At 41.2% G+C, this 20901-nt stretch overlaps 1 protein-coding gene across 1 annotated transcript in view; it reads left to right on the forward strand.

Moving 5' to 3' along the window:
* Positions 1 to 20901, forward strand: part of LRRC9 (leucine rich repeat containing 9) — an 88013-nt gene that overhangs the window by 25608 nt on the left and 41504 nt on the right. Inside the window, exons 11-20 of the mRNA XM_067554892.1 lie at positions 340 to 516; positions 6708 to 6825; positions 9998 to 10133; positions 11321 to 11467; positions 12920 to 13041; positions 14151 to 14363; positions 15667 to 15786; positions 17080 to 17271; positions 18775 to 18900; positions 19951 to 20091. Coding sequence (XP_067410993.1) covers positions 340 to 516; positions 6708 to 6825; positions 9998 to 10133; positions 11321 to 11467; positions 12920 to 13041; positions 14151 to 14363; positions 15667 to 15786; positions 17080 to 17271; positions 18775 to 18900; positions 19951 to 20091 — 1492 coding nt within the window. The remainder of the gene's footprint in view (positions 1 to 339; positions 517 to 6707; positions 6826 to 9997; positions 10134 to 11320; positions 11468 to 12919; positions 13042 to 14150; positions 14364 to 15666; positions 15787 to 17079; positions 17272 to 18774; positions 18901 to 19950; positions 20092 to 20901) is intronic.

Consider the following 20901-nt stretch of genomic DNA (forward strand, 5'->3'; position numbering starts at 1 on the left):
ACGTAATATCCTAGACATCCCACTGTACATGCAGGAGAGAAACGTGGTGGATCACAAAGATGTTAACATTAGTGCTTGCTGCCTAATTTTGAATCTGTAATGTTGAAAATGAGGTAACACAAGGTTGTCCATCTGTAGTTGAAAGAGAGAATTTCTAAAAGTATAAAAGAAAGAGAAAACACCCCAAAGTCTCATTTATTTTTCTTTCCCTTCATTTGAAAACAAGAAAAATCAGTTGTGGTTGACATACAATTTTTTTCTTCTGCAAAAAAAAATGAAAATGTTATGAAGAAAAATGTTATTAATTCTTTGCTGTCCGTTGCTCATTCCTGGACATAGGTTTAATTCCTGCTATGATCTAATTCTATCACGATTTTGTGCCTGGGACTTCAAAGTATATGGTATCACAGGAGTGAAAATAAATCGCATCATTCGAGTGCACAATCGTATTCTGAGGATGATATTTGAAGAGAAGTTCCAAATGTTTTTGGATAAAGAAGTTTCAAGTGAAACAGAGTGAGTAGATGATTCTTAAGGACAATTTAGTGACGCAATATGAACTTTGTGATTTTAAGTGATAGATATATTTTACAAAGCAACACATAAGCCTGCATAATTAAACACTTTGGTCATTTGTTTATAATAAGGCTGTGAATGCCATTTAAATATAGATATGAATGACCAGACTTTTTTAAAAAAGGAAAACCAGGGATATAGTGCAAAAAGAGGAAAAATACATGAATGTATACATCTGTATTGAACACACATCTCAGTAGCGTACCTACAGATACCTGGTTGCATATTTACCCACTGGATTTGTCTGCTCCAATGCTGGTGTGTTCAAATTTCTTATACGTGGATTTCAGCCTTTACTTTAGAAAAGTTTGGCTTTGATAGGTATCCATTGCACTGCCTTCTAACAAGAATGTTTAAGTCCCTGATACTGTAATAAGCTCTGCAGGCATTGGGTCCACATGTCAAAGCAGCTGGCAGGAGTTGGAGCTTAGTTATTGGAAAGAAGGGTTTCTAAGGTGGGATTTTTTTTAATATTTACTTTTTAATTTAAGTTTTGACAATTATCAGAGTGATGTATACAAGATGCATGGTAATTAGTCTTAAAATATACAACCATCTACAGTATAGAAAGGGGCAGAAGAAAGGGAAAAATTGGGGAGGTAGTATTACATCATACATAACAAATGGAAACTAAAGATTGGTTTATACAGAAGTTCCCTGCAGGGGAATAATATAACTGACAAATGAGTTTTCTGGGATTTCTGTGTATGGAGTGATAGCAGGATTAGGTACTGAAGCTTTAGAAATTAGCAGTGATTCTTCCTCTAGTGATTGTCCACATGCATTCCACTTCTGATGCACATGAATGCAAGATAGGATTATTTTAGCCAACAAATGTCCATTGGGGCTGTGCCTGCAGCCTGGATGCCCTTGTGCCCACCTGTCCCTCAGTTTGTTCTTACCACCCATGGCTGTGAGACAGAACCCCTGCAGTGTCCTCTTTTCTGTACAGTGTGTGACCTTACTGATGTTTTGTGTGTGTGTAAATGAGTTAAATAGTGATCTTGTATAATGTAGTGGGTTTTGTCTTTTTTTATGTCCATTGGCTTATATATATGAAAGAGAAAAAAACATTTTGTTAGTGTTAGGGAGCTTCCTGATATTGAGATTTAGCCATTAGGGCTGAAATGAAGTCGCTGGAATTCAAAACTTGCCTCTCCTGTGATGCAGCTGTTCCGCTTAATGATGGGTGTTTTAGGTGCTTTTTTTGGTTTGGAGAGGGGCATATCCCTGATAGATGCTTATTCTGTGGCTCCTTCTCCAAGAAAGCAGAAGTCAAGAGAGGCCTGTCTGACACATTTTCTCCTGGAGTGCTTAACAAAATCCGCGGAATTGGAGAAAAAGGGCCTGTTGTGCCTCAGCAGGCTTCCGCCATCAGTGTGCTTGTGAGCTGTGACTCAGCTTCAAGTTCCCAGGCTCTCTCTTCAGAGAAACTTTCATCTCCTGAGACTGGTAGAGCAGCTAAATCCTCCTCCACCCAGTCATCTGAAGGCATAGGAAGAAACATCATTCCCAGATTGAGTACTGGTCTCAGTCACCCTCCTGGGACCTAATAAAAGGAGGCATAGATCTCCTCAGACTCCTGTCAGTTCAGCCCCCAATAGTATTACCTGACTTACTGTCACCATGCCTCAGTGGGTCACAGCTGAAAATGCCAAATTCGGGACAAACTGCTGAGAAATAGGGCAGACTGACCCCAAACTGGTGGCTATTCTATCATTAGAACTAAGCCAGTAACAAATGTGAACTTCTGTTTCACCACACTGGATAACAAGGAGTCCAATATGCAGTCTCCTTAGGCATTCCAGCCCTTGACACTGGATTTTATGAGTGGTTACTGAAAACCAATTTAATCAAATGTAGGGCTCTTCTAATCCCAAGAGATCGGCCACTTAGCAACGTAAATATATAACGCTGATCTTATCCAATAATCACGCTGCCAGTCCTTTACTAACTAAAATCTAAAGGTTTAATAATAAAATGCAAGAAGAAGAGAGTTGTTAATGGTTAATAGATCATATACATACTAATAATTGTGAAGTCCTTATATCAGATTTGTAGCAGAGATGGCATAAACTGCTGGCTTGTAAAGTCTCTGATAATTTTCAGAAAATTGGAAGGTTCTCAGTCCATAGTTCAAAATACTCCTTTTAGGTTGTAAATCCACAGTCCAGAGAATCAGGTCAGGAAGGAGGCAAAATGGAGATATCTCCGTGGTCTTTTGTACCCTCCGCCATGTGCATAGAATTTTACTGTCTCAAACGTAGCTCAGTCTCTGTTTATAAAAGTTACTGGCCAAGATAAAGTCTAGGGTCACATGAGCATATCACATGTCCTTACATAGTTTGATGACTTACTGGGGCAGCCATTGCCCGTATTCTTGCTGAGGCGTCCACAGGGAGCACTATCTGGGCAGAATGAGTTTCTTATATGGCCCATTGTAAGAACTAAGTGTCCTTGATGGGCCATCAATACATAGTTGTCTGGCTTTAATGTAAATTGTACCTGGTGAATGCTGCCCAGGAATACATCACATGTGTATGATGCTAATACATAGCCAGTATTCATACCTTCAGATAGGAAATGATACATGCATATGAACAAGATAATCATACTTAGCAAATCATAACTTTTCCATTAACACTTTACATGACACACTTTGTACAAGATTTGTTGCAATTGTATAAGAGTGGCAATATCAATGATATAAATGGTCATATTCAATCATACAGCATCACACTTACCCAATGTGATCTTTCAGAATGAAGGTCAGATCTTACCTTTGAACCCAGCATTGTTGCATCTAACAGCCTGGAGGCTGCCTGGTTAACTACCATTGACAGGAGCAGCAGAGCTGATGTCCAGAGTACACTGGTGCATAGCAGAAAGGATTCTACTAGAGCAATGGTTCTCAACCCACGTCCCATGGGTCACTTGCAGTCAATTCACACACAGCTGTGGCCCAGCTGTGTGCTAAAAAAAATTCAAAGATTTCCACACTGATTGCCTCACTCCCGGGTCCTTGCAGAGGCTGTGCCGGGGCTGGCTGAAGGGGAGACAGCACCACGGAGCCCTGCTGGAGTTCTCCCTGCTAGCATGGAAGATGAAGCAAGCCCCTGTGGCAGGGAAGGTTTTCAGCCGGGCAGTCAGATGGCAACCTGCTGCTTCCTCCCTGACTGCACGGCAGGGACACTGAGAGCACCACTGCCAGGAGGAGCACTGCCTCCTCGCTTCTAGGCATCCGCATCAGAAGTGTCCGGAGAAATGGGGGGCATGTGACCCCTCAGAACCTTTCATTTGTGCCCTCCCCTCTCCACCACAGCTATATGTTGCTTCTGGGAGGGATGAGCATGCTCCGGGCTGCACTGTGCCCGGGGCTGCCTGCGACAGATAGCGCCCACCAGCACATTGTCTGCTGGCCATGTCCAGACCTGGAGTTCACAACCAGAGCAAGAGGCGCCCTGTAATGTGTTACATTAAAATTTATAATTGTATTTAATGACAACTATTTGTAAGCAACAGCTGGTGCGGGTTGGAAATTTGTCCCATGGGCAGCTTCCTGCTAGGTTCCCCTATTGCTCGATGGGTGGGATCACCCCTGCCCCTGACTGTCTGGGAACAGGTGTGCAGGGATATGTGCCCGACCAGGCAACCACAGTGGGGAGGAGCTGTCTCCCCCTCTTTCTCCTGTGTAATCTCTGCTACAGGGCTGTAATGCCCTTTGCAGCAGTGATCCTCTCTGGCCTGGACAGCGCCCCAGTGTTGAGTCCCACGTGGAGCTAAATGCATGCTCCTAGTGCCCGCTGCAGTGAGTGGGGCTCGGAGCAGCCCCTTCTATCCCAGCTGCACCCCCTCTATAGTCACTACTGCCAGCCAGAGGTCAGTGCCCACTCCCCCACGCACAGAGACAGCAGCAGGGCAGCCTCCAGCAGGGCTCTGCCCGCGCCTCAGATGAGCTCCTGGTGAGAGGCAGCCAGGGCACCGAGCTGCTGTGTGCCACATGCCCTGCACGCTGCTCCCTGCACTACAGAACAGCAGCCTGGAGGAGGACACACTGCTGACACTACAGCTGTTTTGTGGACCCAGCTCAGGCAAGGTTTAAAGTGGGCAGAGTCGCAACAGTTCACAGTCCCAACAAACAAGAATTAAAAATGAAGTCAGGTCACTAAGGGGTGCACTTTAAGCCCTGCCCTACCAACTGCATGAACATTTATTTCAGCTGGGATTATCATAGATCCCCCGCACACACACACACACACATGCTTTTTCCAGGCCACTTTAAATGCTGAGCTCAGGGATTTACAATTATCTTGCTCTGATCAACAACTCAGAACAATGCTGATTATTGTATAAAAACTGGTTGATTCACCTTCCCACTGCCCTCCAAGTATTATATATCTTGGGTACTGGTACTGTCTGTCTCCCATGACTCATATACACTGGCTCTCTCTCACACACACACTTCCCATCTGATTCACACAACTTTCACCTACACATGCTCTCTCATACACATTCTCATACATATGCACACCCCCCTCGGCCACACCTGTATAGACCAATGTGTTAACAGAAAAAAACCTTTATTTCAATAAATAGATTGGGCTACTTTGGGGCTAATTTTAAGTGATATACAGTGATATACAGGTAGTATATATTCTATATTGTGTGGATGCTGCCCACATAACACATGGTGAGCTGCATATGCAGCCCACAATGGTAAAGAGGTTGAGAACCACTGTACTACACTGACCTATGCAGGAAGATGGGAGGTGCTCTAATTAGGCAGCCAGTGCCACCTGTCTCCTTTAAAAGGCTCGATTCCTGCTATTTTATCAGCTGTCCCTAAGCACTCAGGGCCATACATCAGCTGCATAAGAATACATTTAGCAGCTATATCAGTTCACCATCCTCCTGTCCAGGGTCACACCATATTTTCCCACCCTACAGTTGCTAAGTTTCTCACGCCCTTTATTCATGTGTTTCCACCAGTATGGGAGCTCCCTCTTTCCTGTGACCTTTATATAGTCTTAGCAGGGTTAATGGGACCTCCTTCTGAGCCCCTAGAATTTTGCTCTCTATATCATCTTTTAAAATGGACTTTTTAGTTGCTCTAATATCAGTGTGATGGATAGGAGAGATTCAGGTCCTCATGGCTGGTGCTTCTTACACACTGATACATAAAGACACAGTGACCCTTGGGTCTCATCTGCAATTTTTACCAAAGATTGTTTTAGATGTTTATCTGAATCACATGATTCACCTACCAGATTTCTTTCCCAAGCCTCATTCCAACCAAGGGAAGCCAAATTGCACACCATTGATGTGGTTAGAAAAAACTCTTCAGGAGTTCCTCAAGACTGTTTGTAGCAGTTGCTCATACGGTGAAAGGTCAGGCAATGCACATCCAGACACTGTCTAAACAGATATCTAATTGTATTAGATCATGCTCTGAGATAGCTAGATTAGATCCACCCATGCAGGTTAAAGCCAACTGCACCAGGGCTCAGGCACTTTTTTGTTTATGGTATGAAAAGCACATCAATTTCAGAAATTTGCAGTGCTGCTATGTGGAGATCAGTCCATAATTTCGTCCAGCACTATTCCTTACTGGAGGCATGCTGACCGCTTTGGCAGAGTTGTCCTACAATCCTGATCCTGATTATGAGGTCACTGCTTGCTAGTCACCATGTGGACAATCACTCGAAGAAGAAAGAATGGTTACATCTTTTACAGAAACTGTTCCTTTGAGATGGTTTGTCCATTTGGATTCCACTATCCACTCTCCTTCCCGGATACTATAGTAACCTTGCCAAGAACCTCCAGCTAAGAAAAAGAAGTAAGAACTTGGTATTCCAAATAAAAAAAAAGTAGATTTTTGAGGCAGCACAGGAAATGCAGATCAACTTATGCATTAAAGGACAAAAACACTTGTTTTGTCATGCAATTGACCTTTAGTGTTCTCCTGATGATGTTGCAGACTGAATATCAGCATTATTTGTATTTCTTACATAAGTGGAAGTCACCAGCTAATTCTTAGTGAACACTGTACAGTGAACAGACTCCACTTAGGCTGCATGTTATTTTTGCAACACAAACACTGAAATATTTTCCTGCTTCTTATTCTTGTTAAGAAACTGCAGGAAGATGCTGGAATGTCTCTTTTATGTATTTGACCCAGACTTGCCAGTTAAGAAAAAACAACTCCTACAAGTGCTTGAGGATGGGTTCCAAACAATGAAAGAGCACAAGGTGAGATAAAATCTGCACAAAAAAATGTTTATTGCTTAGTAGTTGGTAGCCCAGCTCAGGAAAGCTTAATTGGTGGTGCTCTACCTTCCCCTCTTTCATCTCTTCTTAATCCTTTGTCCCATTCATCTTTCCCCTTTTGTCCCTTTATTCTTGTCCTTCCTCCTGTTGTCTGCACTTCCTTCTTTGCTTCTTCCCTCTCCAGCACAGGAATGATCAGTGCTTTGCGACTTCTTTTCAACTCCTCTTTTCCTGCCTTCCTTTTTTCTTCTCTCCCCACTCCCTTGCTTTCCGTTGCACAGCTTCTCTCCTCATTCATCATAAATAGTCAACATCCCCCACCTGTGGAATTGGGAGTCAGTCCAAAATTGTTGTTGGAGGCTTCAGGACTAAGTACCACCCTTCAGCTCAGGCCCCCAGATTTTCTGCCCCCAGAAGTGTAACAAGTTAGGAATTCAGTTTCTTCCAAACAGTTTGTTTTATCGTTTAATTTTTATTTGTTTTTGTGCAGCAGCAACTTTCTTCCTCCTGCTTCTCCCCAAATTGGGTATTTGGCAGCATGTGGTTTTAAAGCCTCAGCTATAGCTATTCAGAACAAAGGTGTTTGATATATACAGGACAGACCCAACAAAGAAAACAACAGAACCCCACTGGTCATCACCTACAGTCCCCAGCTAAAATCTCTCCAACACATCATTGCACCAGTCATTTCCTGACAGAGGTCATCCGTAGCAATTTTCTCCAATGAATAGGATTGCTGGTGCCATGCATCAGCTTCGACCCCCGAGTTGTTTCTCAAAATGCACCTGAAGAAATTCATTATGAGGATGTGGATCACACATCTGATACAATGCAAAATTAGATGTCATTCTCAGATCACATCCAAATATCCCTTTGTGGGTAGGTCAGTTCAAACAACATGCTGAAAGCCAACCCAGTTTGCATTCTAGACTCTTGCATACTCACTATGGAAGCAAGTCTTGTATGTTGAGGAGCATACTTGAAAGACAAATTTCCAAAATCTCAGCAAATACATTTGTTAGTTCACTTTGACAGTTCTGTCAATAGTGTCTGAACAACCTCCCTACCCAAAACATGGCATCAGACCAGTGGTCCATCAAGTCCAGTATCCAGTATGACAGTGGCCACCAGCTGCTTCAGAAGAAGGCGTAGGAAACCACATCGTGGGCAATTTTGTCTCTCATGCGGGAATTCTCCCCATTGGAGTCTGGTTTATGATTGAGGCATGAGTGTTTATACCCCTTCCAAAATCGGAGTAACAAGAGGTCAAATGGAAGTAATATTGTGGTCAGAGCAGAATCTGCTATCTTTCAAGATAGTTTACGTAAAGAATATAAAAAAGAGGAAAAGGGAGAGTTGAAGTCCTTCTAATCCTCCTCTGGCCCAGAAGGCATTTTGGACTTGTTAGATAGCTAAGGAACCCACATTGCATCTACATAGAAGACCAGACTTCTTGAAGCAGGGATCCTTTCATTCAGATCAGGAACACCTACAGTTACCAGCGTGTGAATCCTAAGAGAAGTGTAGTTCAATGTGGATTTTCCATTGGTCTCCGATACAGTTTGGTATCCAGATAGAACTCAACCAGGAAATTTCATTCATTGATCTGGTCAAATTTATGTTTTGTCTGCGAGGGAAAACAGAAGGCTTTTTGGAGCAGGGACTTCTTCTTTGTACAGTGCCAACTGCACTGGGGTCCTGACCTCTAGATGCTACTGTCATACAAATAGAATCATAGGTACCAGTCCCAGCCCTAGCAGTGTTCTGTAAGGCACATTGGACTCTTCCTGGGAAATAGTTCTCCTATCATTTAGTATGAACACGTGGCAGTCTTTGGAAGATTATGGCATAAATGGGCATTTCTAGTGTTCTAAAGATATAGCTCGGGCATATGGAATACACATGCCAGTTGTATACTATTTATCTCATTCTGTCCAAAACATGAAGACATGAGGGCCTCAGAGTTGCTGCAGACAAGATGCTAAAATCCTGCACCTTTGGCATTCTGGGCACCTAGGAAACTATTCACAGAAGTCCACAGGGGCACTGGGAAGAAAGAGTATGACCTCATCTGAGGAAGATTTGCAAAGTAAGTTTCCATTCTTCTGCAAAGTCGTTGGTACAAAGGTGCTACTTGGTTGGTTCTTACATACATTCGTGCCTACGAGTCTACTATAATAAAAAAATTGTTTATCCTCCCCTCCCTACCTCCAACTTGTGTGATTCATTGCCTGCTACTTCCAACTGCTGATGAATGAGAAGAGAAGCTGTGTAAAGGAAAGAAAAAATTCTTACCTGATAATTTTGTTTCTGTTAGCAGCTCATCTTCTCATTCAGCCCACCCTGGTAGCCTGGTTAATGAATTCTTTTTTTGAAGGGAGACGTACACATATAACTGTCTTACAATAATTATTCAAGTTGTTATCTTAATGCTGCACTGGAGTGTTCTAGAATTCTTCCAGTGATCTGATCTGAAGGGTGAGGCTTAGTCTTGGAGCCTCTAGCAAAAATATTGGACTGCCTCTGAATTCCATATGTAGGGGGTCATTATCCCATTAATGATGAATGAGGAGAGAAGCTGCTAACACTGAATTATCAGGTAAGAAATTTCTTATTTTGACCCATGAAAAGCAAATTGTAGAGAGATGGGATAGGACAACCTTCTCTATTTCCTTTCTGCAGCATCCTCATTCTATCTTCTCTACCTATAGCCCACCTCTCCCTGTTTCTTTGTTTTATGAAGAGCTTGTTGTTGAGTGATGAGATTGTATCTTCAGAAATAGCTCACTCTTGCCCATTTCCCACTCTGCTTCTTTGTCGTTATTTATATTGTGCTAGTACTCAAAGGTCCCAGTTAGGATTGCCCCCTCCCATTGCGCATGGTGCTGTTCAAACATATACAAAAATATGATTCCTGCCCCAAAGAGTTTACAATCAAACTTTCTTTTCTCCTTCTCTTCTCCTAATTAGATGGTGATATCACAAGTAAGTGAGCCTGCTCCTCTTGTTTTTTACTCCTCCCTCTTTCACTGCCCATCTCTTCCTTAATTCATTTGCATATTGTAAAGCTGCTGATTAAGGATAAATATCTTGAAATTCTTAAAGGGGATGTTGGTCAAACAAACATACTTAGATCTTACTTTAATCTTTGCAGCTTTCAAGAAGAGAAGAAGCTGTTCTCCTCTCTAACAGTCTAAGTATATGTGAATGTCCCAGAATAGAATATTTGCAGCAACAAACCAAGGATGAAAGAAAAAATAGCAGTGATCTTGAGGAGCCATTCAGACATGGTAATGTAATAGCTTGGAGAGGTGGTTTAAAACATCACTCATAGTCGTAAGGCTTATTTCATAAATCACTGCAAAATCTCTTATCCTTTAAGTACAAGAAAATCTTGTAAATACAGTAAGTAGATTGTTGTGACAGAGTATACAGGTCTTTTTGTGGAGGGAATGTGAAGACCTGCTGTAATCTGTCCCAGTACCCTTTCTATTAGGAAGCACCACCAATCCATACAATGGCCTAGACTAACTTCTAGACAAGTTCAGAGGAGCTAAGGAAGGCACTCTTATCTGGGAGCTCATTAGATGTAGCTAAACCTTTCTAGACTCAACAACGCAAAAGAAAGGTGAGTTATTGGGAGTGAGGGGAGACAAAAGGGAGTTGAACTAACTTGAAGCCAGGACAGAGCACTCTGGGGAAACAGGAGGGATGGGATGTATAAACCCCTCCCCAGCATGGAAGGGGTTAAGGAGCTTCTTTGGGCTAGAGAAGTGCCTCTGTGCCACATCGTCAAGTCGTGCTAGAAATGGAGAAGTTTAAAAGGAGAAATCACTACTCAGTAGTTGGCAGCCCTGGAAGGGAGCAGTCTGTTAAACGTCCCAGCTCCCAGGAGGAGGCCTGATAGATAGCAGAACCTCTGCCCTCACAAAAAGTGAGTACAAGGTCTCCTGTGCTAAAAGAGTGAAGAGACTGTAGCTGGAGACCCAGTGGACTCTAGGATGGACTATGGCCAATCCAGGGCCCCTCGGAAGAAAGAAGTCATTATCCTGGCCAGAACTGCCTTTAGATTTTGTTTTTTAATTTGCCCTTTTGTTTAGCTTCTTTTCCTGACTTTGCATTATTTGTTTATTTCACCTGAAACTCTGAAAAGGAGAGAAAGAGCCAGAAGGCTGAGAGCTTGTGTGAAGTGGCATCAAAGGGGGCGCTCTTGATGGGGACAGATCCTTGACACTACCCTCTTTTATTTTTGTATTTCTGAGTTTACTGCTTATAAATCTTAGCTAAATATAACTGTTCGTGGATTAAGTTGTGGGAAGTCTTTCTTCCCAAAGGCACTTGGTAGATCATTAATCTGCCAGGCCAGAATGTAGTCCACTGTTGTATGGTATTGAGCTGACCACCAACATTTTATTGCCCTATGTTTATGCTAATTTGATAGTGTTATTGTTAAACCTTCTTTTCTTCTCATCCCTAGGGAAACTCATAATTGCAAAAGTTTTTCTTGGACATAGTGTTCCAGCTCGTGAAAAAGATCTCATCAGTCAAGTCAACTATCCAGGGGCTAATTCAGTGTACAGGCCTCGGAAACGTGTACTAAGTGCTACATCTGCTGCCGAAGATGGTACTGTATCTGCAGGCTGTTATTAGCACAAAGTGAAGGTTGTGTCAGTGTTGTATCCTAAACCCTGTCTTTCTTATGTTTAGGAGCCAGCTGTGGTATTTTGGTCCTGGCGAGAACTCAGAACACAGTCTGGACCCACCCAAGTGCATGTTATTTTTTAAATAATGTTAAAGAGAATAATAAAAGATGCACACTGTTTTAGTGATTACTTATAGTAGTTTAATTCACACAGAGTTTGAAGGAACGCACAAAGGGCCAGATTGTGCTCTTCAGCCATTACTCCACACTGGAAATAGAGTAGTCTTCACAGTCCCTATCCCAGCTTTGCATTGTTCAGGGGGCTTTTGTGAGTGTGTGCGCGCGTGTGCACAAAACAACTGGGGCCACTTACACAGAGGGAGATCAAACACCGTCATCATTTAAACCCAGAAGTTGTCTCCACTTGAGCAGAAGGAGAATTCCTTTAATGCTGAGAAACAGTACAGTATGTAGCTTGCGTATCTCCCATCGATGGCTGCCGGCAGTGTAGACCAAGCCTACGTCAGTGTACTACATATATATGATGCCATAGTTTTTGAGAGGTCAATCCTGCTTGCTTCATGTGGTCCGCCAACTTTTCAAGACAGTGCAGAGTGGGAACAGAGCCATGGCTTAACCTCTTCCCTGTCCTGTCTGGGGGGATTTACTGTCATTGGAATACTAGAAGGGAGTTTTCTTGAGTGCAGGAACTGTGATTGTCTCTCTCCTTCCATGGGGGGAGGAAGAGAAAACCAATCTGTTAGGTGATTATACCATAAAATGATCAACTACTTTTGGGTAATAAACATCATGCAATATAGCTAACTGTGCCATCTGGACCTAAACAAAGTTCTCTTTGCCTATAGTCTGCCATGAAAGAACAGCTGGGATTCTCTCCTTGGCTTTCCCCTCACTCCAGAGGGGAAATAATCTGCTACTGGTCTGTATCAGGAGAAGATTTCATCTGGCTTGTTGGGGATAGTGGGGAATGGAGCCAAGTCTCTTGCCCAATTCCCACCCCTGCTTGCCCACTCCCTTCCAATCAGCAGCAGAGGGAGTAGTGGCCCCAGAGAAGCTGCCTCCCACTCATGCTGGAACCTGCCAGCCATGCAGCTTGCACAGGGGAGTAAGAGGGCACCTTACACCCACTTACTACCCTCTGAAGGTGTGTAGAGCAGGGAACAGCGTTGCCCTAGGAACATAAAAAGCTAAATGATTGATTCTGCAGTAAGATTTGGTAAGATTCTTAGACACTGCTACCGGACTCCTAAAGAAAATTGACATCCTAAAAAAACAAATCTCCTTTGAAAAAGATAAATCAAATTGAAACTTTTTCAATGAGAGAAATGTTTATTTGCTACATCCTGCAATGAACATGAAATAATCTTGTATTTATTCCTTTTGCTTGTGTTTATTCCTTTTCTTTTGCTGTAGAAACATATTCTTCCATGGAACATAGAAACTGTGACTGCAGCCATCGACAGTGTGAGTGGTTTGTGTTTGATCGCGAGCTGGTCTTGCCTGAATACGTCGTTGAATTTGAGTACACTACTCTGGTATGAACTTTGTTTTCCCTAATAGGATGTTAGAGGGAAAGCTTTAGATCTCAAATGTCAAGAAAAAACCAACTAGTTGAAATTTACTCCTTCACTCACAGTACTTGACATGACCTAAGTTCAGAGTTCTGTTCCCACCAACTGTTTAAAGGCCTTTTAAAACTCCCATTGAAGTCAATGGGAAACATTTCATACACTGCAATGAGAGTTAGATCAGACTCTTTTTTTGTAACATTATCAAGTGTGGCAGGGAAGGCACAGAGATTTAAAATGAAGTCTTCTCAGTGCAACAAAGCACAATTGAAAATTAGCTCCCCTTTCACTAAATGCACCATCCTTGGAGGTAACGAGACACTGAAAATAATGAGATTTCACAGTGTTCAAAACTCTACTTCATGGGGTCCTTAAAGAGAGAGCAACTAATTTTTCTATTGTGTTTGGTTCAAAGTGTGATGTAGGTAGTTTTGAAGCATGCACAGATATTCTGCCACCTGGTTGGGATCCTGAACAGGTTATTCTTTCATTAAAAAAGCTTTTATGTTAATTTTTTATAAACTATGTAGTAGACTTGCCTTGTGGTTATGTGGCTGCGTAAATTCCTGTCATTGGGCCGGGGTCTCAGTTCAGGTCCTGAACTCTACTAACTGGTAGAAGCAGGGTGTACTGCAAAGGTAGAATATTCAGTTTCCGGAGGGGAGAGTGGGAGAGATTTCCTTTTTGCATCACATTTGTGTGGGCCCCTGCCAAAACAACTGCAGAACTGATGAGCTCCATTGGGTCTGCATCTAACTCTCCTTCACTGGAGGCTGAGCTATTGCAATGCTTGGACTTTGGGAATTTGGGTGGGGAAGCAGACTTCTGTTGTCTTCAGCGTGAGTTCTATATATGACAGGATATGGTCCATAGACTTCATTACTTTTCGTTCATAACATACTGTAATGTGTAAATGCTTGTGTAATCAAAACCATTGCTGTTCTCCTCTGAAAGTGCTGAATAATTGAAAGATGATTCCCTGACTCTACTTTCAGCATAGTTGTATGCAATTTTAAATAATTTACCTAACTTACAATAGAAATTTTACTAATAGTGACAAATATTATTTTGCATAGGTCAAAGTTCAGTCCCTGTTTTCTACGCTCAGCAATGTAATTGTAGAAGAAGGAAAGAAAAATACAGAAGGATTTATACTGTCTCGTGATTTGCAATGTGATGATGAAGTTATGAACATGGAGCCTATAGTAAAAGCCAGACCAAAAATTGTTTGTTTGGATGAAAGGACAGTGCTTTCAGTTGCGAAGGCCAATATTTGCAGTCAAATAGTGGTGAGCATTGTCTGTTAAACTTACAGCAGGATAAGTTTGTTACATAACCAATGTAATATTCAGATTGCCTCCTAAACAAACCAAAGGCAGGAAGTCACAAGTTAAGGTTAGCATTTGGGCTTGATTCTGGTGTTACACTTGTTTGACACCAGTGTATGCTTTTGGAATAATGAGAGGTCCAAAACTAATGTGAAATCAGAATGAGATCTTCCATCCCTAAATTGTGCTGTTTGTTTTTCATAAAAATATGAATTACAAATATGGGGCAGGATTCTGATCTTACTATAGTATAAACTGAGAATAACTTCAATAAAATCACAAATAAAACTAGTGTTTGTGAGATCCAGTTAAATCCTAAAGTGCCAGCTTTAACTGTGAGTTTTCTCATAGTCTTCTTGGCTGCATGGTTATGTCATCACAGTGATCACTCCTGAAAAGATTTTATGTGTCAGTTTTGGCATTAGAAAAATAGAAATCCAATGAAGGGGAGAACTCTGAGAGCCACATAGCTACAGCCAGATTTTCAAATATCACTGCAACTGATGGACCCACAAAACTCCATATTTACTTATGCAAATAGTGCTCTTTTCATTGCACATATAACTGCTGTTTTGCATTTGCAGTTACTCTTTTTGTCTGTACAGACTTGGTGCAGGAATCCTTCTGAACATTTGACCCATCAAATTGTTAGATAATTTTGATCTCCTCTCCTGTCTGTGTCTTCGATGGGATAGTAGCAATTCTCCCTTCCCTTTTGCACACACCCATCTCTCCTTTTCCTGAGTAATTGGCTTCAGTTGGTCTGTTCCTCTCCTCTTCTGGGTGCCACTCTCCTAAACTGAATTCCGGGCATGGAGGAATTCTCAGCTGGCAATTTTCCAACCGGTCTTCCCACCAGTCTCCCCAAGCAACAAGATCTGTACTAGTGGGGAAGACTTGGAAACTCTGTCCTCCCTTCTTGTTCCTACCATGACACCTTTCAATGGAACAGTAAAAACCATTTCTGAACTGAGTCCCAGTCTCACTATTACTCAAGGAGAAGGTATAAGTGAAGAAAAAATATCCTTCAAAATAGAAAATAAAAGCAATACTTTGTCCCAGGGTCTTCGCAACTGCCCTTCACAAACTTCATATCATTTACAATTTTTCTTAGTCTTTTTTATGATCTATAGAATAGAGTTACATTGACTCTTACAGGCTAGCAGTTGAAACTCTTTAATGCTGAGAAATAGTTAAGGAGTAGCACAGAATTTGTTTGTGTATATATAGGGTAGAGTTGTAATCTCATTCATTTTTTATTTAGGTTCTGAATTTGCATAGGAACAGCCTGAGCAAACTGCGGGACATCTCTAGACTGACAGGGCTGCGAAAACTTATTGTCAGCTTCAATGAATTTACTTGTTTAGATGATGTTTACCACTTGGTAAGAAATATTGCTCTAATATTTTGTAAAGGAAAATAAACTAAAGGAATATTTTAATTAAAAATCCTTTGTGTGTACAACTTAAATATCTTGATGTCTGTTGCATGGCAGCAAGATTGGTTTATTCCTACTGGGTTCACTACCTGGGAACAGAGCCTTTGTTCCTGCTTCTGCTTTGTAGTAGGCAGTGTGGACTAGTAGGTAGAGCACTAGATTGGGACTTGGGGACCTTTGTTCTATTCCTGGCTCTGCAGTTGGCCTGTTTGGCAGACTTAGACAAGTCATTTCACCTCCCTTGCCTCAGTTTCCTAATATGTACAATGGAATAATGATACCTACTTCCTTTGTAAAGTGCTTTGAGACCTGCCAATGAAAAGTGCCATATAAGAGGTAGATAGTGTTATTATTATCTATTATTTCTCTCTCTAGTTGCTGTCTCTCACCTTTTGTCTCCCTTGTCTAGTTAGATTGTAAATACTTCAGGTCAGAGGCTGTTTCTTACTATGTGTGTCTACAGTGCCTAGCACAGTGGGCCCTCATCTTGGTTGGCATCTCTAGGCACTACCTTAAAACAAATAATTAATCATAACTAATACAATAATTAATAAAACCAACGGATTAGATTTGGAGTGGGGCTCTGGCTGTGGGGTAGGAAGGATGACATTCACCTCCAGCTTGAGTAGGTCATACAAATGCTGCTCCTCCAGGGCTACCATTCTAGCGTAATCATTAAGCATCCTCTAAGCACCAAGGAGTTCTGGGCCACTGGATCTATGTGATTGCAGATCATGTGACCAAAATCAAAGCCTTCCTCTAACCCTCTCTTTTGCCTACTGTTTGGAGCCAGTATGGAGTCACCTTCCAAGAGGTGTACGAGATATGGACCCTTCCCCAGTCCAAGGACTCTCTGTAGATCCCACCACTCTCAAATGGTGTGATTGTCTCACTTACTCTGGCTGAAGTGGTGCACAGGGCCTTGCATGGCTGAGCACACTAGGGATGAATTCCATCCTGAAAAAGAAAACTAGAACTGTACTGCATTCTATTGGTAGTGGATGAACCAGAAAATGTCAGAGGGTGGGATGGATTCAGATATACATTCAAAGATTCAGTTGCTTAACCAGACTTCTCTCCAGGCAAGCTTTCTGCTGCTGGGCAGGAGGCACTCTGGACATTGAATCTGAAGGATAATGCCTTCTGTGGGACTGTCTATTAAAATGGAGTTTATTACCAAATATTTCTTTGCTGCACTTTTTTCTGTACAATTATTCTCAAATCAGTACTGTCTTGCAGCCCAACCTGGAGTATTTTGATGCAAGCCACAACCATGTGATCACCCTTGAGGGAATTAGAGGCTTAAGCAAACTGAAATATTTAGACTTGAGCTGGAATCAACTGAAAAAGACTGGAGAGGAAATAAATGTCTTACGTAAACACACTTCAAACTTACTCAGTCTTGATATCAGACATAACCCATGGCATAAGGTATGTGTTAGTGCCTAAAATTCTCAGGAAAACCTTCTAACCAAAACAACAATTAGACCATATGGTGCTCAATTTGGGGCCTGATTCTCATTTACATTGAGGCCCCTTTACACCATTCTGGCTGTGTAAGGAGCTTTAAAGTGGATATATATGTGATTTGTGCCCTCTTTAAGGATGCTTTATGCTGTCAGAGCCCTAGAGTAACTGAGAATCAGGCCCTTTCACTTTGTACAGAGTCCTGAACAAAGGGTGGTGCATAAGCTGCAGGAGTGGCCCCTAGAAGCATTGTGACTCAGTGACACTCCTCTGAGGCATAATTCCTCTCCTTGTTTCTACTAGGTGTTAACTTTACTGATGGTCTATGCCAGCAGTATAAAACCACTTTTTGCCCCCATGCACTGACTCAGCTGTGCTGGCTAGTGAAAGATGGGACAGGGCGGAGACAGTTTCCCCCACTTTCTGGGGACATATGCAGTGCCAATCTTCTGGTGCCACACACATCCCCCAGAACATCTATGCTGTCTGTGGCATTGAGAAGCAATCCAAGACTCAGCTCATTTCACATCCTCTCCACCCCATTCCCTGGCTACCTGCATAGCCTTCTTCTCCTGAATACTTGGATCTGAGGGCTGTGTAGCCCAGTTAAGGGGTGTGCTTACTCCCTCTTTCTCCCAGGCACAGGTGCATCATCCCATCTAGTTTATAAAGATTAAATTGATCATTATTATTTTGGTAATTTCAGTAAGTATATTTTCTGGCTAGAAATAAGAATGCTATTACTCACTTTCCTATGAGTGTGATTGTCCAGTGTGTGTTTTTCTTGCACTATATTTAATCTAGTGGGAATTTAAAAATATTTCTGTATATGAGTTAGGGCTGTAGTTCCACCTTGAGTTTATGTTGACATGTCCAAATCCCTTGAGCTTCTCTTTCAGGTCCTGTGAGGTCATCAAGTTCCTTGGGTGTATTGACATTTGTAGTATTTGCAAGCTTCTGGCTTATAAGGCAGATGCTTACAACTTTGTTATTATACTGCACTTAATATCTTACATAGCTATGTATGAATTACAATCCTTCAGGGCTAGATTTTGATTTCTCACACCCATGTAAATCCAGAGTAATTTATTAACACTAATAAATCTAGCCAAAATGTACATTATTCCTTATAGTTTTGTAGAGGTGTGGCAAAACTCAGCCCATTCCCCACCCCTTTTCACCCTTTCCCAGTCTACATGAGCAGGGAAGACATAGCCACCTTGTGGTGGCTGTTTTCCCATCCACACTGCTACCAATGGCAGGCATAGCTGAGACATGGGAGCAAGGGGCACATCTTATGCCCCTTTACTTACTTCCTTATGTGAGCACATAGGATGGGCCAGAGTCTAGCCCTTAACATATATAACATGACAGGAGACTGGATTGAAAGAAATATGTGCTTTTTTGTATGTAATCATATAGACAGTTTAAAAAATCAATTAAGTCACTTTGCTTTTTTTCTCCAAGCCAGCCTCATTGCGTTTGAGAATCATTGGCCGATTAAAGGCTCTTACTCATTTAGATGGAGTCCATATTACTGAAGAAGAGGCTGCAGATGCTCTGTGTTTTATTGCTGGATCAAAGATTACTCAGGTTTGATGTTCCATTTTGCTGTAACTTGTACCAAATGCAAGATTAGAAACAAGAATTTATAGGCATAATCATACAATCTGACTTCTATTTTAAAATTTGTATTTAATCATATTTTAAAAATCACTTAGTTTTGTATGCCCTGTGAAAATGCCATATTTTGTGCTCTCAGCAGCTGGCTGTGAAGCAACAGTTATTTCACGAACTGTTCTCACTCGGCTTCAGTGATATTAATAATGACACTGGTACACAATGAAAGATATTTCAGCATATTAGATTTTATATAATTTTTTAATTTGTTCAAAATGACCTTGTTTAATTTCAGCTCTATTGAAAGCACAGAAAATTAAATATGTTTGCCAAATAAAAAAAAGGATAAATCAAGTAACAGAAAAACTATATTTAGGCTTCTGAGGGCTTGTCTACATAGTGAGTTAGTGTGCAGCAAGCCAGATGTGTGATCTACTGTGCACCAGCTTGCCACTCCCTAATTCACTATGTGGACACTGATGCAACTGATAGTAAAAGTCCTAGAATATGACTTAGCATTAGTGTGTTCAAGGTGTTTCACTGTAGATTCACACCCTGTCTTGCCGCACATTAACTTGCTATGTGCACAAGCCCTGAGATGGTATTTCAGACAATGGCGAACAAAAAAAAAGGCTAAATTATTTGACACTGATCTTTTAATATCTTGGTCCAAATTCTAGCCTTTATTCAGGTTTTACTCTGTCCATTCTTAGGTAATCTCCTATTGATTAGAATTGGAGTTTGCTGGAGTAAGGACTGATCAAAAACAGAGTAAGGGCCTCAAGATTTGCCCCTGATCATTTTTTTAGTAGAATAATAAAAATTAGAAATGAATGAGATCTATTACCATGTGTCAAATCTACTAGACCGATTAGATCTGCAGACGTATTAGATCTACTAATCTACCATCTCCTTATGATTGGAAGACTGTAAGCCATAAAGCCTTTTTTTGATGTTACACTGTGGAAAGAGTAGATGATTTATACAGTTATATTATTTATTTGAGTATTTTCATTTTGTCAGGCATCTTTGTTAGAACATTCTAGGACTGATGAAGCTAGACCACGTGTTCTTAGTGTGCATCCTTATGCCAAAATTCTGACTCAAATTAGCAAGAAAAAGGTGGATTCCCAGGCACATTTCAATAGCAGCTGGTATTCTAGGGTAAGCCTGTCTCTATTAAATATAATGCATTAGGCCTTAGATTTATCTCTGTCACATTTATTTTGTTATGGGTTGAAGCATGTTAAATAAAAATGTATCTTTTTGAGCACTTAAAAATGTAATCTAGTACCTGAAGTTAAGAACATAAAAACATAAGAGTTTCCATATCAGATCACAGTTTTCTCTTCTATACATTCTAGCTCCTTTCTTGTGAGGTTGCAAGATATTGAAATTTTCAATTATTCAGTGTTCAAACATAGAATTTTCAATACTGAGCCCAGATTACATGAAGAAAGGTGGTAGGTCTAATTTCAGGCCTACAAACATTTCCTCTTGTCTGGCATGACAACCTACAATTACAACTCCATTACATAACAAAAAGCCATAGAACACAACATAGGAAGATCCAAATTCATCATAGCCTGTCATAATCCATGTTCTGACCTATCCTCTGAAATCATGTTAATCTGCCAAGAACAAAAGGTTAAAAGCTCCTCTGTCAGTTCAATTTGTTGTGTAGAGTATAGAATAGCTAGAGGAAAACACATTTCTGCTGATGAGCATAGTGTTCTATTCTGTGTGCATTAAGGAATGCATACTTACAAATATTGCCAAGAAACCAATGTTTCAGTATGTGGTGTCAACATTACGTTTTGTGACATCAAAATGAAATGGGGTTCCTACAGGGATATATTATGTTATTACAGAAAGAGAAAATCCCATCCAAAAGGAATATCACAACAGATAGAAGAGAAAACATAAGTTGTCCTTTGGCCATTAGCATAGCCTGTGTAAGAAACAGCTTTGAAT

This window comes from Emydura macquarii, unplaced genomic scaffold (genome assembly GCF_026122565.2).
Source record: "Emydura macquarii macquarii isolate MOO-44397 ecotype Brisbane River unplaced genomic scaffold, CSIRO-AGI_Emac_v2 contig_1551, whole genome shotgun sequence".
Lineage (NCBI taxonomy): Eukaryota > Metazoa > Chordata > Testudines > Chelidae > Emydura > Emydura macquarii.